This window comes from Eleutherodactylus coqui, chromosome 6 (assembly GCF_035609145.1).
Source record: "Eleutherodactylus coqui strain aEleCoq1 chromosome 6, aEleCoq1.hap1, whole genome shotgun sequence".
Taxonomy (NCBI): Eukaryota; Metazoa; Chordata; class Amphibia; order Anura; family Eleutherodactylidae; genus Eleutherodactylus; species Eleutherodactylus coqui.
This window is the reverse complement of record NC_089842.1, coordinates 33,864,346-33,891,267: the sequence shown is the minus strand read 5'-3', so window position 1 is coordinate 33,891,267 and position 26,922 is coordinate 33,864,346. Positions and strand designations below refer to the sequence as shown.

Sequence of the window (26,922 nt, the reverse complement as noted above, 5' to 3'; positions counted from 1 at the left end):
CCCATTTAATCTCCCCACATTTCATTCTATACATGTATAGCTTGTGTCCCCACGTGTCTCATCCAGCACATGTATAATTTGTAACACCCACATGTCTCATCCTGTACATATATAACTTGTCCCCCCTACATTTCTCATCCTGTGCATGTATAGCTTTTAACCCCCCACATATCTCATCCTGTGCATGCATAGATTTTACCCCCCAAGTCTTATCCTACACACGTATAACTTGTCCCCCTGTCTCATCTTCTACATGCATAACTTGTGCCCCCACATGTCTCATCCTGTACATGTATAACTTCTACCCCCCACGTCTCATCCTGTACATGTATAATTTGTGCCCACCACATGTCTCATCCTGTGCATGTATAACTTGTGCCCCCACATGTCTCTTCCTGTACATGTATAACTTGTGCCCCCACACGTCTCATTCTGTACATGTATTACTTGTACCCCCCACATCTCATCCTGTACATGTATAATTTGTGCCCCCCACACGTCTCATCCTGTACATGTATAACTTGTGCCCCCACATGTCTCTTCCTGTACCTGTATAACTTGTACCCCACATGCCTCATCCTGTACATGTATAACTTGTGCCCCCCACATGTATCATGCTGCACATGTATAACTTGTGCCCCTCACATGTATCATCCTGTACATGTATTGCTTCATCCCCACATGTCTCATCCTGCACATATCTTTTATACTCACTGTAATTCCTCTATCCTGCAGGCTGGACTGGACAGAGCGTCTATTAAGTCACTGAAGTGAGGACCAGGCAGACAGTTGCCAAACAGGTCACCAAACAGGTCAAGTATCTTCAGGTACTGGTTATTCCTTATTACAGATGCCAACTGGGTGTAGGACATGTCTGTTAGATCATTACAATCCAAACTGTAAGAGTAAGAAGATAAAATGAGGGTGACTTGTCCACAGAGCATTAGTATAACATCTGTACATGGTGAATGTGGAGAGAAAATGTCCCCGGCTGTTAGTCACACCCATAAGTTGCAGTTGAAATGTCACTGTATTGCATTGTGATAGGGTAATAAATTCCTTTTACATTTTGCACTTCTATATGCTGCCAAAGCCTCTTCTTCGCTACTTGGACTCCTTGAAGAAACAAAGGTTTGGATTCTCCTCTTTTTGGCTGTTGCATAGTATAGCGCAACCCAGAGTGGGTTTCTTACTGGTGCTGCTGGCACAACTCTCTCTCTTTGTATCAGTACCCCCCATAAGTGTCATCAACATCAGTAAGGAAGTAGAAAGAAAGGGATAAACTGGAGGAGCCCTGGTGTGGAAAAGTCTAAAGTGAGGAAGCGGGAGCTTGGTAGCAAGGATAGAATGCAGACGACTTGTGTTTTTTAAGAAGGTATAGACCAACCTACGAAATGTTCTCGATATAAGGTAAATGTATGGAATCGCTGACAAAATTTATTAATAAATAATAATAATCTTTATTTGTATAGCGCCAACTTATTCCGCAGCGCTTATTTATTATTTATTTATTACCAATTTGTCACGTACAGGACACAGGAGAGGGGGGATGATACCTATCGATCCCAGCTCAGTCCTCGATCACTCACGCGGTATTGTAAGCGTGGAGTCCTTAGAATTCAGGCTGATTTGTACCTAGCTTTTCGGGGTTTCTGCACGCATGCAAAGCGAAAGCTCAAATCACTACCTGATCCGTTCCAACGCACTCCAGAGCTCTAAAATACCCACACACAGCCGCCACCGCCAATGTTCACGGGCGCTTATTTACAAAACAAAAAAACTATATTTTTTTGAGGAGTGACTGTAGTGCAATCTTTAAACAAAGATAACGGTCATAAATTCTTGCCAAATGAATACTGTACATGTATAACTTGTGCCCCCATGTCTCATCCTGTACATGTATAACTTGTGCCCCCCATGTCTCATCCTGTACATGTATAACTAGTACCCCCATATGTCTGATCCTCTACATGTATAACTTGTGCCCCCCACATGGCTCATCCTGCACATGTATAACTTGTGCCGCCATATGTCTGATCCTCTACATGTACAACTTGTGGCCCCCACATGTTTTATTCTGTACATGTATAATTTGTGCCCCTCACATGTCTCATCCTCTACATGCATAACTTGTGGCCCATATGTCTTAGCCTATACATGTATAACGTGTGTCCCTCACATGTCTCATCCTGTACATGTATAACTTGTGCCCCCACATATCTCATCCTGTACATGCATAATATGTACCCCCTACATGTCTGATCCTCTACATGTTAAACTTGGGCCCCCATATATATCATCCTGTACATGTATACTGTGTGCCCCACACATGCCTTATCCTGTACAAGAATTAGATACACAGTAAATTATACATAAATATATGGATGATACAGGATTGGAATAGATACACAGCTCAGTGGATAGTATGACACAAAAGGATTAGATAGAGAGCTCAGAAGATAGGATTAGATACAAAAGCTCAGTTGATAGCATTACAAAGGACAGGATAAGTTATGTAGCTCGGCAGACAGAATTTCATACGATAGGATTAGATACACAGCTCATAAGACAGTATCATACAAGATAGTAATAAATACACAGCTCAGAATGCAATATTACATAGGACAGGGTTAAATGCACAGCTCAGCAGACATTAACACACAGGAGAGAATTAGATACACAGCTCAGCAGACAGTATCACACAGGATGGAATTGGATTTACTGCTTAGCAGATGGTATCACATAGGATAAGAATAGATCAACAGCTCAGCAGATAATATCTCTCACAATAGGATTATTTGATGGTACAAAACCCCTCAATGGTTTTTCGGCTGCAAATTAGCTCCTCATGGGAGATGTTGGAGATGCGATAAACAGATGGGCTCATTTCTCCACATATGGTGAGACTGCCCAGTCCTGACACCCTTTTGGACCGGAGTGGAGAAAGTGCTACAAAAAATTGCCCCAAACTTTTCTTTGTCGCCAGAGATAGTTTTTCTATGGAAACCTTCTACATCATTTCACCATCTAAAGAGAACAAGCTAATTTCCTTATTGGTGGATGCAGCAAAAGCCTTTATTCCCCTGCGCTGGCAACAATCTACTCCACCAAACTTGGTGCAATGGAAAGAGAAGGTAGACATGATTTAAAACCTTGAAGAACTATCCAGCTGGAATAAGCACACACATGGGAAATTCCTCCAGATATGGAGTTCATGGCTGAGTGTGATGTCCCGAAGTGATTTTAGGCACTGATTCACGGCTTCTACCAATACCACTGTTAGTTTCATATGTCTAGACAATGATTATCACCCCCCATCTCCCCCCCTCCCCCCCACCCCTTCCTTCTCCTTACCCCCCACTCCTTCCCCCTCTTTCCCTCTTCTATTCCTTTAGTATTTTCCCTTATGTGTTTTTCTTTTTGATTCAAGTATTTGCCCGCCTGCCTGGAGAATTTTATAATTTATAGCAGATATTTGATTTAAGACATATTATGGTCAGTTCTGCTCCAAAAATGATATCCTGATTGTAACATATAATTCCTGCACTACTCATTACTCATGATTATTGTTTTCATGTGAATGTAAAGGAAAATGTTCAATAAAAATTGATTTACAAATAAAACAATAGGATTATATACACAACTCAGAGGACAGAATCAAACAGGATAGGATTAGATACACCGCTCAGCAGATAGTATAACACAATAGAATGAGATACACAGTTTAGCAGGATTAGATACAGCAGGCAGTATCACAGAATAAAATTAGATACACAGTTCAGCAGACAGTATCACACAGGATAGGATTAGAAAAAAGCTAAGCAGACAGTATCACACAATAGGATTAGATACACAGTATCCCAGAAAATTAGAAATATATATATATATATATATATATATATATATATATATATATATAAATTTATTTCTGTCTGTTTGTCCTTTATGCATTGCTACACCATTCATCCGATCGCCGTCAAACTTTGGGAAGTAGTTGAGTACACTCCTGCGAAGGTTTCAGGCATAGTACATCTATCCTACGACAGGTGGCGCGCGTGTGAGCATTGTCGACAGTTATGCCCCCCCAGACAAAGATCGTTCGATTTCCATCTCAAGCACGAAAGAAAAAGGCATTACAAGCAACAGGATGCGTGTTCAACTACAAAATGATGCATCCACCGAACGTTTCGCAAAACAGTTGCTGGATATTGGGAATGCTGAGGTAAAATGAAAGCTGCGCTGTGATTGGTTATATTTTATACTACTGAGATAACATGAAAGCTGCTCTGTGATTGGTTGCTATTTCTTATAATGCTGAGGTAACATAAAAAGCTGCAAGGTGATTGGTTGCTATTCCTTATACTGCTGAGGTAACATGAAAGCTGCGATGCGATTGGTTATTTCTTATACGGCTGAGGTAACATGACAGCTGCGCTGTGATTGGTTGCTACTAGAGATGAGCGAGCACCGAAATACTTGGGTGCTCGTTACTCAGGACGAAATTATCGTGATGCTCGAGGGTTCGTTTCGTGTAACGAACCCTATTGAAGTCAATGGGCGACCCGAGCATTTTTGTATATCGCTGATGCTCGCTTAGGTTTCCAATTGTGAAAATCTGGGCAATTCAAGAAAGTGATGGGAACGACACAGCAATGGATAGGGCAGGCGAGGGGCTACATGTTGGGCTGCATCTCAAGTTCCCAGGTCCCACTATTAAGCCACAATAGCGGCAAGAGTGGCCCCCCCCTCCCAACAATTTTTACTTCAGAAAAGCCCTCATTAGCAAGGCATACCTTAGCTAAGCACCACACTACCTCCAACAAAGCACAATCACTGCCTGCATGACACTCTGCTGCCACCTCTCCTGGGTTACATGCTGCCCACCCCACGCACGACCCAGTGTCCACAGCACACACCAAAGTGTCCCTGCGCAGCTTTCAGCTGCCCTCATGCCACACCACCCTCATGTCCATTTATAAGTGCGTCTGCCATGAGGAGGAACCGCAGGCACACACTGCAGAGGGTTGGCACGGCTAGGCAGCGACCCCCTTTAAAAGGGGTGGGGCGATAGCCCACAATGCTGTACAGAAGCAATGAGAAAGCCAATCCTGTGCCACCTCCATCAGGAGCTGCACACGTGGGCATAGCAATTCGGAACCCATGTGCCACACACTATTCATTCTGTCAAGGTGTCTGCATGCCCCAGTCAGACCGGGGTTTTTTATAAATAGTCACAGGCAGGTACAACTCCGCAATGGAAATTCCGTGTGCACCCACAGCATGGGTGGCTCCCTGGAACCCACCGGCTGTACATAAATGTATCCCATTGCAGTGCCCTGGACAGCAGAGCTAACGTCAGCTTTAATGCAGGTGGGCTTCGGCCCACACTGCATGCCCCAACCTGACTGGGGTTTTTAATTCATAGACACAGGCAGGTACAACTCCCTATTGTGAATTCCCTGTGGACCGACAGCATGGGTGGGTGCCAGGAAGCCACCAGCGGTACATAAATATATCCCATTGCAGTGCCCAGCACAGCTGAGGTAATGTCATGTTTAATGCAGGTGGGCTTCGGCCCACACTGCATGCCCCAGTCAGACTGGGGTTCTTTAGAAGTGGACACATGCAGTTACAACTCCGTGTGGACCGACAGCATGGGTGGGTGCCAGGAAGCCACCGGTGGTACATAAATATATCCCATTGCAGTGCCCAGCACAGCTGAGGTAATGTCATGTTCAATGCAGGTGGGCTTCGGCCCACACTGCATGCCCCAGTCAGACTGGGGTTCTTTAGAAGTGGACACATGCAGTTACAACTCCGTGTGGACCGACAGCATGGGTGGGTGCCAGGAAGCCACCGGTGGTACATAAATATATCCCATTGCAGTGCCCAGCACAGCTGAGGTAATGTCATGTTCAATGCAGGTGGGCTTCGGCCCACACTGCATGCCCCAGTCAGACTGGGGTTCTTTAGAAGTGGACACATGCAGTTACAACTCCGTGTGGACCAACAGTATGGGTGGCTCCCTGGAACCCACCGGCGGTACATAAATAAATCCCATTGCAGTGCCCAGCACAGCTGAGGTAATGTCATGTTTAATGCAGGTGGGCTTCGGCCAACACTGCATGCCCCAGTCAGACCGGGGTTTTTAATACATAGACACAGGCAGGTACAACTCCCTAATATAAAGTCCGTGTGGACCGATACCATGGGTGGCTCCCTGGAACCCACTGGCGGTACATAAATGTATCCCATTGCAGTGCCCTGAACAGCAGAGCTAACGTCAGATTAAATGCAGGTGGGCTTCGTCCCACACTGCCTGCCCCAACCTGACCGGGGTTTTTAATTCATAGACACAGGCAGGTACAACTCCCTATTGTGAAGTCCCTGTGGACCGACAGCATGGGTGGGTGCCAGGAAGCCACCGGCGGTACATAAATATATCCCATTGCAGTGCCCAGCACAGCTGATGTAACGTCAGCTTTAATGCAGGTGGGCAAAAATTCAATTGGATTACACTGTAGGCGAGGGCCCCAAAAAATTGGTGTACCAGCAGTACTAATGTACCTCAGAAAAATTGCCCATGCCCAACCAAGAGGGCAGGTGAAACCCATTAATCGCTTTGGTTAATGTGGCTTAATTTGTAACTAGGCCTGGAGGCAGCCCAGTTAACATAAAAATTGGTTCAGGTGCAAGTTTCAACGCTTTAATGAGCATTGAAACGTATAAAAATTGTTTACAAAAATTATATGACTGAGCCTTGTGGGACTAAGAAAAATTGCCCGTTCGGCGTCATTACCTGAGGTTTCAGGAGGAGGAGCAGGAGGAGGAGGATGAATATAATACACAGATTGATGAAGCTAAAAGGTACCCGTTTTTGATGGTGATAGAGAACGATGCTTCCATCCGCGGGTGCAGCCTACGTATTGTTTAGGTACCGCTGCTGTCCGCTGGTGGAGAAGAGAAGTCTGGGGAAATCCAGGCTTTGTTCATCTTTATGAGTGTAAGCCTGTCGGCACTGTCGGTTGACAGGCGAGTACGCTTATCCGTGATGATTCCCCCAGCCGCACTAAACACCCTCTCTGACAAGACGCTAGCAGCAGGACAAGCAAGCACCTCCAGGACATACAGCGCGAGTTCAGGCCACGTGTCCAGCTTCGACACCCAGTAGTTGTAGGGGGCAGAGGCGTCACCGAGGACGGTCGTGCGATCGGCTACGTACTCCCTCACAATCCTGTTACAGTGCTCCCGCCGACTCAGCCTTGACTGGGGAGCGGTGACACAGTCTTGCTGGGGAGCCAGAAAGCTTTCAAAGGCCTTAGAGAGTGTTCCCCTGCCTGTGCTGTACATGCTGCATGATCTGCACCTCCCCTGCTACCTGGCCCTCGGAACTGCGCCTTCAGCCACTAGCGCTGTCGGATGGGAATTTTACCATCAGTTTGTCCGCCAGGGTCCTGTGGTATAGCATCAGTCTCGAACCCCTTTCCTCTTCGGGTATGAGAGTGGAAAAGTTCTCCTTATACCGTGGGTCGAGAAGTGTGTACACCCAGTAATCCGTAGTGGCCAGAATGCGTGTTACGCGAGGGTCACCAGAAAGGCATCCTAACATGAAGTCAGCCATGTGTGCCAGGGTACCTGTACGCAACACATGGCTGTCCTCACTGGGAAGATCACTTTCAGGATCCTCCTACTCCTCCTCCTCCTCAGGCCATACACGCTGAAAGGATGACAGGCAAGCAGCATGGGTACCCTCAGCAGTGGGCCAAGCTGTCTCTTCCTCCTCCTCCTCATGCTCCTCCACCTCCTCCTCCTCAACGCGCTGAGATATAGACAGGAGGGTGCTCTGACTATCCAGCGACATACTATCTTCCCCCGCCTCCGTTTCCGAGCGCAAAGCGTCTGCCTTTATGCTTTGCAGGGAACTTCTCAAGAGGCATAGCAGAGGAATGGTGACGCTAATGATTGCAACATCGCCGCTTACCATCTGGGTAGACTCCTCAGAGTTTCCAAAGACCTGGCAGATGTCTGCCAACCAGGCCCACTCTTCTGTAAAGAATTGAAGAGGCTGACTCCCACTGCGCCGCCCATGTTGGAGTTGGTATTCCACTATAGCTCTACGCTGCTCCTAGAGCCTGGCCAACAGGTGGAGCGTAGAGTTCCACCGTGTGGGCATGTCGCACAGCAGTCGGTGCACTGGCAGATGAAACCGATGTTGCAGGGTGCGCAGGGTGGCAGCGTCTGTGTGGGACTTGCGGAAATGTGCGCAGAGCCGGCGCACCTTTCCGAGCAGGTCTGGCAAGTGTGGGTAGCTTTTCAGAAAGCGCTGAACCACCAAATTAAAGACGTGGGCCAGGCATGACACGTGCATGAGGTTGCAGAGCCGCCACCAGGTTACGGCCGTTGTCACACACGACCATGCCCGGTTGGAGGCTCAGCGGCGCAAGCCAGCGGTCGGTCTGCTCTGTCAGACCCTGCAGCAGTTCGTGGGCCGTGTGCCTCTTCTCTCCTAAGCTGAGTATTTTCAGCACGGCCTACTGACGCTTGCCCACCGCTGTGCTGCCACACTGTTGCGACACCGACTGCTGGCAATGTGCTGCTGTTGCTGACACATCTTGACTGCGAGACAGAAGTTGCGTAGGAGGAGGAGGAGGAGGAGGAGGAGGGTGGTTTAGTGGAGGAAGCATACACCACCGCAGATACCACCACTGAGCTGGGGCTCGCAATTCTGGGGGTGGATAGGACGTGAGCGGTCCCAGGCTCTGACTCTGTCCCAGCCTCCACTAAATTCACCCAATGTGCCGTCAGTGAGATATAGTGGCCCTGCCCGCCTGTGCTTGTCCACGTGTCTGTTGTTAAGTGGACCTTGGCAGTAACCGCGTTGGTGAGGGCGCGTACAATGTTGCCGGAGACGTGGTCGTGCAGGGCTGGGACGGCACATCGGGAAAAGTAGTGGCGACTGGGAACCGAGTAGCGTGGGGCCCCTGCCGCCATCATGCTTTTGAAAGCCTCCGTTTCCACAAGCCTATACGGCAGCATCTCCAGGCTGATCAATTTGGCTATGTGCACGTTTAACGCTTGAGCGTGCGGGTCTGTGGCGGCGTACTTGCGCTTGCGCTCCAACACTTGCGCTAGCGACGGCTGGCCGGTGCGCTGAGAGACATTGGTGGATGGGGCCGAGGACAGCGGAGGTGAGTGTGTGGGTGCAGGCCAGGAGACGGTAGTGCCTGTGCCCTGAGAGGGGTGGTGGATTTCAGTGGCAGGTTGGGGCACAGTGGGAGAGGCAGTGGTGCAAACCGGAGGCGGTGAACGGCCTTCGTCCCACCTTGTGGGGTGCTTGGCCATCATATGTCTGCGCATGCTGGTGGTGGTGAGGCTGGTGGTGGTGGCTCCCCGGCTGATCTTGGCACGACAAAGGTTGCACACCACTGTTCGTCGGTCGCCTGCACTCTCAGTGAAAAACTGTCAGACCTTTGAGCACCTCAGCCTCTGCAGGGTGGTATGGCGCGAGGGGGCGCTTTGGGAAACAGTTGGTGGATTATTCGGTCTGGCCCTGCCTCTACCCCTGGCCACTGCACTGGCTCTTCCAACCTGCCCTGCTGCTGCACTTGCCTCCCCCTCTCAAGACCTGTCCTCAGTAGGCTTAGCAAACCAGGTGGGGTCAGTCACCTCATCGTCCTGCTGCTCTTCCTCCGAATCCTTTGTGCGCTCCTCCCTCGGACTTACTCCAATTACTACTACCTGAGTGATAGACAACTGTGTCTCATTGTCATCGTCCTCCTCACCCACTGAAAGGTCTTGAGACAGTTGCCGGAAATCCCCAGCCTCATCCCCCGGACCCCGGGAACTTTCCAAAGGTTGGGCATCGGTCACGACAAACTCCTCCAGTGGGAGAGGAACCATTGCTGCCCATTCTGGGCAGGGGCCCGAGAACAGTTCCTGGGAGTCTGCCTGCTCCTCAGAATGTGTCATTGTAATGGAGTGAGGAGGCTGGGAGGAAGGAGGAGCAGCAGCCAGAGGATTTAGAGTTGCAGCAGTGGACGGCGCAGAAGTCTGGGTGGTCGATAGATTGCTGGATGCATTTTCTGCCATCCACGACAGGACCTGCTCACACTGCTCATTTTCTAATGAAGGTCTACCGCGTGGACCCATTAATTGTAAGATGAATGTGGGGACGCCAGAAACGTGCCTCTCTCCTAATCCCGCAGCAGTCGGCTGCGATACACCTGGATCAGGAGCTCGGCCTGTGCCCACACCCTGACTTGGGCCTCCGCGGCCTCGCCCGCGTCCACGTCCTCTAGGCCTACCCCTACCCCTCAGCATGGTGTATTAGCAGTAGTGCAGAAACAGAATGCTGTAATTAAATGTGCCGCTTATTGGCCTGTGGTTGGAGGCTGACTTCGCTTACGGAATGCACAGCAGAGCCAGGAAAGAATTTTGCGCAAGCCTGCTGTAACACTTAGCTGGCTACGTATTAATTAGGACAACTACCCCCAGCAGAGACGCAGTACACTGAGGACGGTCACAGGCAGCCCAAATATATTTTTTTTTCCCAAATTTTTTTGGAAAAGCCCACTGCCTATATAGACAGTATATCTCTTTCACCTTTTTCACTGTGCCTGCCTCACCACTACTGGCCCTAAAATATGTAAAATTACTGCAGACTGAGGACGCAATGCTCTGCACGGCCGATATACAAAAAAAAAAAAATGCGCAAGACTGCAAAAAGCAGCCTCAACAGTACTACACACGGTCAGATGTGGCCCTAAGAAGGACCGTTGGGGTTCTTGAAGCCTAAAATCACTCCTAACACTCTCCCTATAGCAGCTCCAGCATCAGCAGGACTTTCCCTGAGCTATGTCAGAATGCATCTGTGGCGAGCCGCGGGAGGGGCCGATTTATATACTCGGATGACACCTGATCTCGCCAGCCACTCACTGCAGGGGGGTGGTATAGGGCTTGAACGTCGCAGGGGGAAGTTGTAATGCCTTCCCTGTCTTTCTATTGGCCAGAAAAGCGCGCTAATGTCTCAGAGATGAAAGTGAAAGTAACTCGAACATCGCGTGGTGCTCGTTTCGAATAACGAGCATCCCGAACACGCTAATACTCGAACGAGTATCAAGCTCGGACGAGTACGTTCGCTCGTCTCTAGTTGCTACTTCTTTTACTAATGGTCACATTAAAGCTGCACTGCGATTGGTGGTTATTAGAAAAGAGCAAACCTACTCGGCCACGCCCCTTTTTTGCCCGAGCACTGCGATTTTCGAGTACTTCACTACTCGGGTGAAAAGATTCGGGGGGCGCCGTGGGTGAGTGGGGGGTTGCAGCGGGGAGTGGGGGAGAGAGAGAGAGAGGGCTCCCCCATGTTCCCCGCTGCTCCCCAGCGCTCCGCCACGCCTCCCCCCACCCTCCCGGCGCCCCCCGAATCTTTTCACCCGAGTACTGAAGTACTCGAAAATCGCGGTGCTCGATCGAGCAATTACTCGAAACGAGTAGGTTCGCTCATCTCTAGTGGTTATATATTATACTGCTGAGGTAACATGAAAGCTGCGCTGTGATTGGTTGCAATTTTTTTATACTGCTCAGGTCAAATTAAAGCTGCGCTGTGATTGGTTGTTATTTCTTATAGAATAAAAGCTGCACTGTGATTGGTTGCTATTTCTTATACCGCTGAGGTAAAATGAAAGCTGCGCTGTGATTGGATGCTATTCCTTATACTGCTGAGGTAACATAAAAAAGCTGCGATGCGATGTTTTGCTATTCTTTATACTGCTGAGGCATACTGAAACCTGTGCTTTTATTCATTGCTATTTCCTATAGTGCTGAGGTAACATGAAAGCTTTGCTGTGATTGGTTGCTATTCCTTATAATGCTGTGGTAACATGAAAGCTGTGCTGTGATTGGTTGCTATTAGAGATGAGCGAACCTACTCGGCCACGCCCCTTTTTCGCCCGAGCATCGCGATTTTCGAGTACTTCCGTACTCGGGCGAAAAGATTCGGGGGGCGCCGTGGGTGAGTGGGGGTTGCAGCGGGGAGTGGGGGGGGGGAGAGGGAGAGAGAGAGGGCTCCCCTCTGTTCCCCGCTGGTACCCCCCGCTCCGCCACGCCACCCCCCCCCCCGCCCCCCAGCGCCCCCCGAATCTTTTCATCCGAGTACGGAAGTACTCAAAAATCGCGGTGCTCGATCGAGTAATTACTCGAAACGAGTAGGTTTGCTCATCTCTAGTGGTTATATATTATACTGCTGAGGTAATAGAAAGCTGCGATGTGATTGGTTGTTATATATTATACTGCTGAGGTAAAATGAAGCTGTGCTGTGATTGGTTGCTACTTCTTATACTACTGAGGTTTCTTTGAAAGCTGTGCTGTGATTGGTTGCTATATATTATACTGCTGAGTTAAAATTAAAGCTGCGCTGTGATTGGTTGCTATATATCATACCGATGAGGTAAAATGAATGCTGTGCTGTGATTGGTTACTATTTCTTATATTGCTGAGGCAGAATAAAAGCTGCGCTGTGATTGGTTGCTATTTCTTATACTGCTGAGGTAACATGAAAGCTGCGCTGTGATTGGGTGTTATGTGTGTATATATATATATATATATATATATATATATATATATATATATATATAAATGAATGTCTTTCTGTCTGTTTGTCCTTTATGCATTACTACAACATTCATCCGATCGCCATGAAACTTTGGAAGTTGTTGAGTACATAGCATAGCACATCTATCCTACGATAGGTTTCGCATGTGTGAGCATCGTCAACAGTTATGTCCCCCAAACGTAAATATCAATTTCTATCTCAAGCACGAAAGAAAAAGGCATTATGAGCAACAGGATGCGTGTTCAACTACAAAATGATGCATCCGCCGAACGTTTCGCAAAACAATTGCTGGATATTGGGAATGCTGAGGTAAACTGAAAGCTGTGCTGTGATTGGTTGCTATTTCTTATACTGCTGAAGTAACATGAAAGCTGAGCTTTGATTGGTTGCTATTTTTTCATACTGCTGAGGTAACATGAAAGGTGCACTGTGATTGGTTGCTACTTCTTATTCTAATGAGGTTACATGAAAGCAGTGCTTTGATTGGTTGCTATTTCTTATACTGCTAAGTTAACATAAAATCTGTGCCGTGATTGGTTGTTACTTTCTAAACTGCTGCGGGAACATAAAAGCTGTGCTGTGATTGATTGCTCTTTCTTATACTGCTGAGGTAACATAAAAGCTGCACTGTGATTGGTTGCTATTTCTTATATTGCTGAGGTAAAATGAAAGCTGCGCTGTGATTGGTTGCTACTTTTTATACCGCTGAGGTAACATGAAAGCTGCGCTGTGATTGGTTGCTATTTCTTATACTGCTGAGGTAAAATGAAAGCTGCGCTGTTATTGGTTGCTATTTCTTATACTGCTGAGGTATACTGAAACCAGGGAACATAAAAGCTGTGCTGTGATTCGTTGCTATTTCCTATAATGCTGAGGTAACATGAAAGTTGCGCTGTGATTGGTTGCTATATATTATACTGCTGAGGTAACATGAAAGTTGCGCTGTGATTGGTTGATACTTCTTTTACTACTGAGGTAACATGAAAGCTGTGGTGTGCTTGGTTGCTATTTCTTATACTGCTGATGTAACATGAAAGCTGCACTGTGATATGTTTTTTACATAGGTTGCGGGATCTATGTGTCAAACAATGAGATTAGAGATGCATGAAGCTTCTGAAACCCGTGTTGTGTTTGTGTATCAGTTTAACCATCTTGGATTTTACTTGATTATTAGTACAGAATTCTCCCTCATGCCATGACGCTGGATCATTCCTCTTTGTTCTGTGTGTGATGTCCCTTAAGGAGAGCAATGAGGGACATATTGATAACATGGGGTGTATTCAGACTCCGTGGTTAGCGCAGCACCGGCTGCAATTACACCATAAAGAGAACTGATAGGAGGAGACAAGAGACATTTGTAGATATATCAGAGTGCAGTCACTGAATTATCTCATAGATATAACAATGTTGTGGAGACTAAAATAGTATAAAACCGATGTAATCCCCCACGTCTCATCCTGTACATGCATAACTTGTGCCCCCACATGTCTTATCCTGTAAATATACAACTTGTGCCCCTCACATATCTCCTCCTGTACATGTATAGGTTGTACCCCCCCCCCACACACATCTCATCCTGTAAATGTATAGCTTGTGTCCCCCCACATTTCATCCTGTAGATAGATAACTTGTGCCTCCACATTTCATCCTGTATATAGATAACTTGTGTCCCTCACATGTCTCATCCTATACATGTATAACTTGTGCCCCCCACATGTCTCTTCCTGTACATGTATAACTTGTGCCCCACATGTCTCATCCTGTACATGTATAGCTTGTTCCCCCCACATGTCTCATCCTGTACATGTATAATTTGTACCCCCAGATGTTTCCTCCTGTACATGTATAACTTGTACCCCCCACGTCTCATCCTGTAAATGTATAGCTTGTGCCCCCCACATGTTTTATCCTATACATGTATAACTTGTGCCCCCAAATTTCATCCTGTAGATAGATAACTTGTGTCCCCCCATGTCTCATACTGTACATGTATAACTTGTGCCCGCCACGTCTCATCCTATACATGTATAACTTGTGCCCGCCACGTCTCATCCTATACATGTATAACTTGTACCCAACATGTCTCATCCTGTACATGTATAACTTGTGCCCGCCACGTCTCATACTGTACATGTGTAACTTGTGCCCCTCACATGTCTCATCCTATACATGTATAACTTGTGCCCCCCCACACATGTCTCCTTCTGTACATGTATAACTTGTGCCCCTCACATGTCTCCTCCTGTACATGTATAACTTGTGCCCCTCACATGTCTCCTCCTGTACATGTATAACTTGTGCCCCTCACATGTCTCCTACTGTACATGTATAACTTGTGCCCCTACATGTCTCCCCCTGTACATGCATAACTTGTGCCCCTACATGTCTCCTCCTGTATATGTATAACTTGTACCCCCTATGTCTCAACCTGTAAATGTATAGCTTGTGCGACCCACATTTCTCATCCTGTACATGTATAAGTTGTGCCCCCCACATGTCTCATCCTGTACATGTATAACTTGTACCCCTCACATGTCTCCTCCTGTACATGTATAAGTTTTACCCCCCCCCCCCCGTGTCTCATCCTGTACATGTATAGCTTGTACCCCCATGTCTCATCCTGTAAATGTATAGCTTGTGCCGCCCACATCTCTCATCCTGCACACGTCTCTTATACTCACTATAATTCCTCTATCCTGCAGGCTGGACTGGAGAGAGCGTCCGTCAAGTCGCTGAAGTGAGGACCAGGCAGATGGTTCTTGGACAGGTCAAGTTTCTTCAGAGACTGGTTATTCCTTATTACAGATGCCAACTTGGTGCAAGACATGTCTGATAGATCATTATGACTCAAACTGTAAGAGTAAGAAGATAAAATGAGGGTGACGCATCCACAGAGCATTAGTATAACATCTGTACATGGTGAATGTGGAGAGAAAACATCCCCGACTGTTAGTAACATCCATAGTAAGTATAAGTATCATCACTAGAATCCCCTCTTGTGTGCGGTGGATGTCAGGAATCGCGGCAGCTATATGATACTACCTCTGACACCTAATTCATGGTCTAGAAATACAGAAGTCCTGAGTAATGTCCTCACTTTGTCATGTCATAAATCGGTGATTATTGCAGCACATGGACCTACAATAGTCATAAAGCTGGATGGAGGACCTTATATCAGAGGTCAACAGTGACCGAGAACTCTCCTTCCTCCACTATATATTTTAGCCCTCAATCTGCGGCTCCTGTATCCTCCATTTACTTCAGGTCTTCTCATTATTACACGTCACTCATGGCTCTGCTTTGACTAATAGGACAACACTGAAGTGTACCGGTCATAGCTGCTCATATGCTCAGGAGATGCTAAATACTCTGTGCTGCTGTGAATCTGACATGGATAGTGTGCAGTAAAGCAGAGCTGGGTGTATCCTGTGACCCTCTTGTCTGACTCTTGGCCCCCACAAGTGGCATAGAATGTTAGTGCTATGAGGGTGGGCAGTGGACTATATTAGTCTCCCTCAGATACAGATACCAGTGCGAAGTGCTGCTGACCCTCCTGCATGCAGTACACTCTCTGCCCCTGGGTATGGGCTGCCAACACCTGCCTACACAGGGGCGCAGAGTGTGCAGCCAGAAACTAGGGAGCAGACTGAGCTGTTGCACTAACATTCAGGGGGCAGAAGAACAGTGTGACATCTATGTATGATGAAAACAAAGGTTTGGTACCATCTGAGCCAGTAGAGTAAAATGTGATTGTTTCCAGCAAGAGAAACCATGTGATCTTGTAAATATGATACCTTTTAATCACCAAAGCTCACATTAACATCATGTATCTGTGTTAGCCATCAAAAGGTATCATATTCACAAGATTATATGGTTTTCTTGCTGGGAACAATCACAATCTATGTATGAAGCACTGTTGACTCTCCTGCATACAACACACTCTGTGCGCCTGGGTATGGTCTGCCAACACCTGCCTCTACAAAGGTACAGAGCGAGCAGTGGGCATACAGGGAACAGACTGAGCAGCTGCACTAATATACAGGGAGGCAGAAGAACAGTGGGACATCTGTCTATGAAGCACTGCTGACCCTCCTGCATGTAGTACACTCTGTGCCCCTGGGTATGGGCTGCCAACACCTGCCTACACAGAGGTATAGAGTGTGCAGAGTGCAGCCAGGGAGCAGACTGACAGGTCCCCATAAATAAAAAGGGCAAGGTAGTGCCTTTTTACAGGCCACTACACCTGCATGCAGTATACTCTGTGCCCCTGGGTACGGGCTGCCAACACCTGCTTAAAGAGAGACACAGAGTGGGAAGCCAGGGAGCACAATAATTGCTGCACTTATATACAGGGAGGGCGGAAGAACAGTGGAACATCTATGTATGAAGCGCTGCTAACTATCCTGCATGCATACACACTGTACCCCTCGGTACGGGCTGCCAACACCTGCTTCCACAGAGGCACAGAGCGGGCAGCCAGAGAGCAGACTTAGCTGCTGCACTAATCTACAGGGGGGTGGAGAACAGTGGGACATCTACGTATGAAGAGCTGTTGACCCTTCTGCATGCATGTGTTTCGTGAAATAAGCAATAATTGCAGATGACAAAAAATAGGGACAATTTTGCTTTTTGACTGTCATATTCGTGTTTAGCACATAAAAAATGATAAGAAATTACTAATTTCAGTAACATGACGTCGATATACGCGATTATCTGGGGCATGAAAGCTCGTGAACGAGTGCACAAATCTGGTTGTGCGCCCATTCACACGACATGGGCGCCGGCGCATATACATCGAGGATGGCATGCCATTGAGCCTTCATCTTCCCTCCCTCACGCCGGCTCACCTTCTCTCTCCTCCCCGGGCTGATTCCAATGGGAAAGGGCGGGGCGGGGGAACTATTCGCCGTCTCACTTCCATTGCTGGCTATGGACAAGGGGCAGGAGCTTAACTCCGCCGCCGTCCCTTGTCCGCAGCCAGCAATGGGATGGGGCTGCACTTAGCCCCCTCCTATTGAAATCAGCCAGAGGGGAGGAGAGGGAGGGAGTTTAGCGGTTACGCTGCTAAACTCCCTCCCACCTCCCTTCTCCGGCCGCTGTCATTAGCTCCCATAGGAGCCCATACAGCAGCCAACATATTCTGGCAAAAAAGATAGTTCCAGGACTATCTTTTGGGCCCAACGTAAAAACGGCCACCACATTATTGGCTGGCCGGGCGTTTTTATGTCATGGGAATACGGCCATGTGATCTGATGCATTGGAAGCCAATGCATCAGATCACAGTGTATATCGGGCGACCGTGAAAACGGTGGGCCGATATTCACTCGAGGGAAAGAGGCCTTAAAATCATAAATTCAGACTAATGTTACATTTCATGTTAAATATCACAATATTTTTATATTTCTAACAGACTTGAACCTCTTCACATTATTTCCTGGACTTGAACTGTGTTGATATCAAAGTTAACAGGAAAAATGGAAAAGAAGCTGTAGATATGGCCCTGCTCCCTGTGTAAACAAGAAGGTGTACAGTGGACCAATAACAGCTCTCTTAATGATCATCTTCCCCCTAATAGTCTGCATCAGCTCATATAAAGGCCAGCAGAGGAGCCCAGATATTGTTGACCAGCACTTTCTACTGAAGCAAATCGCTCTGTGTAAGAGAAACATAACATTACCACATAAATCTGACCCCATCTACTTTATAATAGGACCATAATACTAACAGGCATGACGTATAAGTGTAATAAGTTTATAAGATGTTTCTCAGAACTTTAATACCAGAATGCCAAGAAATAACTAGTACATTACCTCAGAATCTGCAGGTTATGTAACGCTGGTGCAAGTCTATTCAGTCCTTCATCATCTAAGTCACATGCAGTTAGATAAAGTTCTTTTATATTTGTGCAGGTTTCCAGAATAAATGCCATCACTGCGCAGTCGAGAGCCGACATGTGAACACGAGAAAGGTAAAATCCTCTGTGTAATTTTACTGATTCCAACACCAGAGCCTTATTCCGGGTCTCAAACAGATAGTAGAAAGTCCTGAGTAGATGTTTAGTGTCATTACTTGCCCTCTGTTTTTCTAGAACGAAGTCCTTCATCCAAGTGATAACATGTCTGGAAGCCTGAGCTGCTTGTGTGCCAAGATATTCCTTCAGTATTGAGCTGGTGGACCCGTCTGATAGACCACACAGGAAACGGAGGAATATCTCACCTCGTCCATCGGGATAGGATTTGGCTTCTTCTAGTGACTTCTGTAACTTCTCAGGAGAATAATCAATATAATGCACCAAGGCAGAGAGGAATTCCTGAACAGTGAGATGTAAGAAGGAATAGGTTCCAGACTCCTCCGATTCCATCAGAAAACTTGATAAGAGCTTTGACTGATTGTTCATATGGAAACAATCCAGATCTCCCTCATCAAAAACAACCCTGTGATTCATGACTCCATGTTCAGCCATCCATCCGATGGACTGCAGGATCTTCTTAGCATCACTTTTGTGCAGGCTGTGATTGGACAGGATGTTGGCGACAAATATCACAAAGAGTTGTGTCACCGTTTTGGGTAATAATGATGCTGGCTGACCACTACTTGTTGTCTGGAAGCTCTTGGATAATACAGTACAGATGATCCAGCAGTAGGACGGGAGGTAACAGAACGTGTACAACGTGTCATTCTCCTTCACGTAATTAAAAGCCTTTTCTGACAGTTCCGGGTCGGGGAAGAAGTTTTCAAAGTATATCTTTCGCTCTTCTGTAAGAAACCCAATGATCTCCACTATTCGCTGGAATATGTTACAATCAATTGATGTCAGTCTGGTTGGACGACTGGTCATTAGAACAGAACAACCATCAAGAACAGACTTTCTCACCAGACTGACAACAATCTGACCACAATGTTCGGGCTGTTTAGGATTAGAGCACAAGTGGCTTGATGTAAAATCCATGTTATGATTGCTTTCATCTAATCCATCAAATATGAAGAGAAGTTTCTCTGGATCTTGTAAGATCTTCCCAAGCTGCTCCCTCAGATATGGGTACTGATGAAGGATCATTGTCTCCAGACTAACCTCATGCAGTCTGTTGAGTTCTCGGAATTTGAAGAAAAAGACAAAAGAGAATCTCTGATAGAGATCCCCCTTCACCCAGTCATAGACAAACTTCTGCATCAGTGTGGTCTTCCCTACACCGGGCACTCCACTCACCATTACCACATCTGGCTCAAGTTTGGATTTGTGGCACCAGCGGAACATCTTGTTAGGGGAAATCTGTTGTAATTCATTTTGGGTTTTCTTTAAATATTCCTCATGTTTTACCCCAGTCACTATGAGCTCATTCTCAGAGCGTTTCCTAAAGTGATCAGTGGGTACAACGATGAGGTTCACATAACGTGTACAGAATGGAAATCTTTCCTCTTGCTGGTCACATCTTGGAGGTTTGTTCTCTAGAAGTTTCTCATTTTTGTCATTTAAATGCTTCTTGTGATGGTCCTGAATGTCTATAAATGATAGGAAAATTAAGGTAAAAAAGAGAAGCTAAAACAAAACTAAATATTTTAATAAAATGGTCGACATACTTAATAAATTTGGTGCATTTAATAAATTCTCTTGACAACAAGCAACATATGTATAAAAAGCATCTAAAATGGATAATACTGAAAAAATAAAAGACCAAAAGTGCTCCATAGTACAATGATTACTTAAAAGGGTTTTCCAACTACAGTCAAACCTCTACTAACATTGGTAAGCAATCTGAAAGCAATCTGCTTTACCTGAAACAGTTCATACTCAAGGTAATTATTTCCCTAACTACACTACATTAAAAAAACTCATCTAGCAGGCGGTGTACGTCTCCCTCACACTGGGCTGCGGGGCTGCGGCATTCTTCTATGTAGTCCTCAACGCTGAGAGAGCATTTATTCCTGGTAAGGGGCTTGATAATCCCGCCTAAAGCAAGATATTGCTGTGATTGGTTCAGGAACACCGCCTCAGCCAATCACAGCAATCTCTTGCTGGAGGCGAGGTATTCAAGCTCCATTACCAGAAATAAATGCTCTCTTAGCATTGAGGACTACACAGAAGACTGTCGGAGTGCCACAGGCCAGCATGACGGACCTGAATGCCGCCTGCTTGGTGAGTATAGTTTTTTTTTTTTTCATGTAGTGTAACTACGGCCGGCATACACTGATACTATTAGAAGCAAATTATTATTTTTTTTTTTTAAAGCAATCAACATTATAAAAATCGACGCTAATCAATGGCAACGTTAGTAGAGGTTTCACTATACTTAAAACTGCTTCACAGTCTCTCTGTCCTTCCTGGATACTGCTGACAGGACATGTGACTGCTGCAGCCAATCACTGGCCACAACAGTGACCTTCTATAGCTAGTGATTGGCTGCAGTAGTCATATGTCCGGGTCAGCAGCAACAAGGGAATATTAAGGAGCAGGGTGTTTTTGTCCTAAAGAACTAGACATTGAATGGCTATGATTGGTTAACCCAGTGCCGGCTTCTAATTGTCTGACACTGGCACTGGCTAGCCAATCAGAGCATTATCTTTGCTGGAGGCGTGGAATTCAAGCCCGGCTTCCAGAAAGAAATGCTCTGCCGGCATGGAGGACATTGCGGCAGCCTGCAATAGCTCCGACTAGTTACACATGGAGAGTAGGAGGTGAAGTCCAACACAACAATCAGATCAAATGTTATAAAGTCATAGCTATCCGTCACACGGGTCTCCAGAAGGAGTTCATCATAAGATAATGCCATATTAAATTAGGATATTCCAGAAGTAAAAAACTTCAGCATCTCCTGGTACTGTGAAAGTATTAATGTCTATACCACAGCACATCGCTGGACCGAACAGACCCTTTTATTAGCTTTACACATAAGGCCGGTATCAGACGACGATATAGAGAAATGTCTGTACTATGGATCTGTAATCAGACATGTTCCAGATGGCATCACTACCGGGTATCATCAGTATTTGCCTCTGTAGATTTTCATGATTTATCATTCAGTTCCACAAAATTCATGTCAAAAATCTTGTCCACACCGGATGGCAAAGCCAGCAGAAGCTGGCGCTGTGGTGCTGATTCCCCGGCCGCAGCATGTCTATGTTTTTTTTTTTTTCCTGTTAAGGCCGCGCTCCTCTCTAAGTGCCACGGGTTTTGAAGCTGAGCTTTTCCGGCGGAAGTCTCGTGGTTTTCCGCTGTGGCAATGTGAACCCATGTGAACCCAGCCTTACAGTTCAGAGGAAATACTATAATTTACGATTCCTCAGCACCATCCATTTACTGGGTAACGCCAGTTATATAGTTGTGCTCAGAGAAAACAGTCGCTTCTTAACGTGTACATGGTGGGGTCACAGGACAAAACAAACCCCTAAAACCCTCCCTAGGGGCTTCTTAGGGGAAATATTACCAAAATATGCATTTTGGTTGAAAATTGTGCGATCTAATCTCTTATTTGTATCCCCCTTATTTTTCATAGCTGTCTTGTATATACTGTGTGCTCCTTTTCTTTAGTATAACATATATGTTTATATACTTTTTATAAGCACTGCTGTTTATATGCAATAATGTTTTAATCTTTATTAAGTCAGTCGTGTCGCTCTATAAATCCCCCATGGACCCTAATAAGTGTGGTAACTCTGCTGGCTGGTGAGCCAGGAGGGCATGTAGCCAGTAGCAGACTAGAATGTAGGTGGCTGACCTGCCTTGCAGGAAAACAGTCAGTGATGGCAGTGAGTATTTTTGGGGTGCGACTTATGCTCCATCTTCCAACAAGTGCAGAATCAGGGGAGTTGGAAATAAGTCAACCCTGTGGTTAGGCCCCGCGTCATGTGTCATGAGCCCCAGTATACGTGACATAATGTACACTTACCTTTCAGTTCTGGGGTAAGTTGGTGTCCGTATTTATCTAGTACAATTTGCTCCACCAGACTGTCACCTATAAGAAATGACAGATATGAAAGACACTCTACTGAACAGACATCACAGTGCTGGATGTGCAGTTGTAAATCTATATATCTATATCTATATATATAAAATAGGATTTATGTATGCATGTATGTGCCACCATACCTCATTAACGCCTGGAGCAATTTCAACCAAACTTGGTACATATATAACTCATCCCATGGGGACAAATTCGGTGGGGATAACACAGCCCCACTACCCCTGGGGGGTAGGGTGGAATGTGTGTGTAGGATGTGTGTGTGTATGTATGCATGTGTGTATGTGCCACCATAACTCATGAACGCCTGGAACAATTTCAACCAAACTGGGTACATATAAAACTCATCCCATAGGGACAAATTTGGGGGGGATAAGACAGCCCCACTACCCCTGGGGGAAACGGGGTGGGGATGCCAGAATTGCACTTGAGCAGATGTTTTTTATTTCACAGTCTTATATTACACAGGCGACCTCCTCCTCATCATACACTAATCTATTACACAGACCACCTTCTCCTCCTCAAATACTAATATATTACACAGACCTCCTGCTCCTCAGATAATAATATCTTACAGAGACAACCTCCTCCTCTGCTCCAACTACCACACAGCTTCCCACCAGCACTGAGCCACTATGTACCCACACAAATGAGCCCAGCCCTCACTCTTATGAGAGCTGTCCAAAAGGAAATCTGTGTTGTCCATAGCAACCATTCACAGTGCAGCTTTTATTTTACCTCAGCAGTTTAAGAAATCACAAACAATCACAGTGCAGCTTTCTTTTACCTCTGCAGTATAAGAAATTGCAAAAAAAAAAAAAATTACAGGGGAGGTCAGTGACTTTTTGATTTTTAATTGCACCAGTATTACACAGACCTCCTGCTCCTCAGATAATAATATCTTACACAAACCACTTACTCCTCCTCAAATACTAAGATTACACAGACGACCTCCTCGTCATATACCAATATATTACACAGACGACCTCCTCCTCATATACTAATATATTACATGGACGATCTCCTCCGCATGTACCAATATATTAAAAAGACGCCTTACTCCTCCCTATATACTAATATATTACACAGACGCCCTACTTCTCCTCATATACTAATATATTACACATATGCCCTACTTCTCCTCATATACTAATATATTACACAGACTACCTCCTCCTCCAGTTATCTTGCTACGGAACCCCGACCCGCCAAAACTTTGAAACGGCACAAGGCTGAGTGTAAAAAAGATGCTGGCCAATGTAATTGAAGCGACTATTTTAACAGGAAAGAGAGAGGGCAACTCAGTTTTTATCCCCCGGATACCACTCATTCCGACGGATCTCACTTTTAATTTTAAGAGATTACAATTTCCAATGAGACTTGCGTTTTCAATAACAATCAACAAGTCACAGGGGCAGTCCATTAAGTACTGTGGAGTGGATTTGAGATTGCCATGTTTCTCTCACAGGCCACTCTATGTTGATTGCTCAAGGGTGAGTTCACCCAATAATTTGTTTATTTATGCTCATGCAGGAGTAACAAAAAATTTTGTTTATAAGCTTTGTAATTAAAATTATTATTATTTTGTCGCCCCGGGTATTTATGTATCCAAATATTGTAAAACTTGCACCTAAATATCAGCAGTATAACAAATAAAAGCTGAGCTGTGATTGGTTGCTATTGGCAACAAAAATTACAGGGATAGTCGGTGATTTGGGATTTTTAATTATGCCAGTATTACACAGACCTCCTGCTCCTTAGATAATAATATTCTACACAGACAACTTCCTCTTCCTCAAATATTAAGATTACACAGGCGACCTCCTAATCATCATACACTAATATATTACACAAACGACCTCTTCCTCCTCATGTACTAATATATTAAATCAGTACACACACATATATACACACACATTTACATTCTTTTCGTGTCTAAAAAAAAAATACATGGGCAACACCGCGTAATCAACTAGTATTAAAGGGGGTTGTCCGGCCATAGACAATTAATGTTATCACTTCGGTATGCCCAATACAATGCACTTTGTAATATACATTGTGCATTGTAAATTAGGCAAACAGAAGTTATTCACTTACCTTTTGGGGTGCCCCCCTGTGTTGCTCCTCGGTTGCCATTGGATCCGACAAGTCTTCTCCTCTTCTTGTCGGGACGATGGGGACGCGCTTCTCCAGCACAGCTCCGCGCATGTGCAGAAGAACTTCAGCAGCTGGGAAGCTCAGTTCTGCCTGCAGGGGAGGCGTGGCTGCTGGCTCTTCATCTCCAAGGTATCTAAGGGGAGGAGAATGAGTGGAGGGGCGGGCTCTCGCAGGGGGGGGGGATGGATGTATGCAAGTGGTGTGCAGTGGTGTGCAGTGGTGTGCGGGGACCCAGCTGACAGAAGTCGCGGGGGGGGGGGGGGGTTGTGGGGGTGCTAGTGGTGTGCGTGTGTGTGCTAGTGGTGTGCATGGACCCAGCTGACAGAAGTCGCGGGGGGGGGGGGGGGATGGTTGTGGGGGTGCTAGTGGTGTGCAGTGATGTGTATGTGCCAGTGAAGTAGCGGGGGAGGGGGGGCTGGGGGTGCTGGGGGCTGGGGGTGCTAGTGGTGTGTGTGTGCTAGTGGTGTGCAGGGACCCAGCTGTCAGAAGTCGCGGGGGGGCGGGGTGCGCTAGTGGTGTGCGGAGACCCGTCTGTCAGAAGTCGCGGGGGGGGGTGGGGGGTGCTGTCATGTAGACTTGTAGCGGTGGAGTGTGCGGTCACATAGACTTGTCATGGTGGGGTGTACAGTCACATAGACTTGTCGCGGTGGGGTGTGCGGTCACATAGACTTGTCGCGGTGGCGTGTGCGGTCACATAGACTTGTCGCGGTGGCGTGTGCGGTCACATAGACTTGTCGCGGTGGAGTGTGCGGTCACATAGACTTGCCGCGGTGGAGTGTGCGGTCACATAGACTTGTGGGGGTGGGGTGTCCCGTCACATAGATTTGTAGCTGTGGGGGGGTGGTCTGTCACAGTAATTTGTCACGTGGGGTTGGAGGGGGTGCTGTTAGTGTGCTTGTGTGTGGGCACTGTAAAGGGGGACTCTGTGGGGGAGGTCACAGGGGGGGGGCACTGTATAGGGATGCTGTGGATGGGGGGACTGTGGGGGGCATGTAGAGGGGGGCTACTTTGGAGTGCAGTGGGGGGGGACATTGGGGGGGTGGCATATGTAGGGGGAGTACTGTGGAGGGCACTATGGGGGAGAATACTGGGGGGGGCACTGTTGAGGGGGGACTGTGGAGAATGCTGCGGTAGGGGGGGAATGAGGGGGGCATGTGGAGGGGGGCTACTTTGGAGGGAACTGTAGGGGTGACACTGGGGGGCACTGTGGGGGGGGGCATGTGCAGGGGGTACTGTGGAGGGCACTGTTTGTGGCACTGTAGGGGGGGCTGTGGGGGATCATTAGGGGGGCACTGTGGGAGAGTGCACTGTGGGGGGGTCATTGTGAGGGGGGTCGCTGTGGGAGGGGCACTATGGGGGCATGTGTGTGGGGGGAAATGTTTTGTTTTACTTTACTTTAGCAGGGTGGTGGGGCAGAGGGTGCTGTCACATTATAGTAGGGTTGGGGTGCTGACAACTAGTTGCCCAAGGGGTGCTGACAACCGGTCAGGGTGCTGACAACCAGTCAGGGTGCTGACAACCGGTCGGGGTCCAGTTGTCAGCACCCCGACTGGTTGTCAGCACCCCGACCGGTCGGGGTCAGGGTGCTGACAACCTGTCGGGGTGCTGACAACCAGTCGGGGTCAGGGTGCTGACAGCCGGCTGTCAACACCCCGACTGGTTGTCAACACCCCGACAGGTTGTCAACACCCCGACCCCGACCGGTTGTCAGCACCCTGACTGGTTGTCAGCACCCCGACCGGTCGGGGTCAGGGTGCTGACAACCTGTCGGGGTGCTGACAACCGCTGTGGTGGTGGTGGTGGTGGTGGGGGGGGGCTGTAAGTGTTACTTGTGGTGGGGGAAGGGTGTCTGCCAGTGTTACTTGTGGGGGGGGGGGCGCCTGTGGAGTAGGTAGCCTTGCAGTGGGGGGCTGCAGGAGAGTTCTCTCTCAGCTCTCCCCAGCCCCTCTCTATTCACTATACATAGTGCTGCTGTTTACTTTCATGGTAGGATTTTATCCTGAACCCTGAGTGTATGACAGTCTCCCCTGGCCACAACCCCTCTGATTATAGTATGCAGCAGGGGGCGGGGAGAGACTGTCGATCAGTTCAATAGAGGTGGGCCTGTCATGGGCATGCCGTGAGTGGGGCTAGGACGTGAGCTGAGGGAGGCCATGAAATCCTGCCTTTTCATGCCTCTTACTGCCATCGGGAGCATGC

General features: G+C 47.1%; 1 protein-coding gene across 1 annotated transcript in view; it reads right to left on the bottom strand.

Annotated features, from left to right (window-relative positions):
- LOC136632019 (NACHT, LRR and PYD domains-containing protein 3-like) overlaps positions 1 to 26,922 on the bottom strand; it is a 112,094-nt gene that overhangs the window by 27,253 nt on the left and 57,919 nt on the right. Inside the window, exons 5-8 of the mRNA XM_066606559.1 lie at positions 22,495 to 22,560; positions 18,421 to 20,110; positions 15,292 to 15,462; positions 715 to 897 (exon numbers count right to left, since the gene is read on the bottom strand). Coding sequence (XP_066462656.1) covers positions 715 to 897; positions 15,292 to 15,462; positions 18,421 to 20,110; positions 22,495 to 22,560 — 2,110 coding nt within the window. The remainder of the gene's footprint in view (positions 1 to 714; positions 898 to 15,291; positions 15,463 to 18,420; positions 20,111 to 22,494; positions 22,561 to 26,922) is intronic.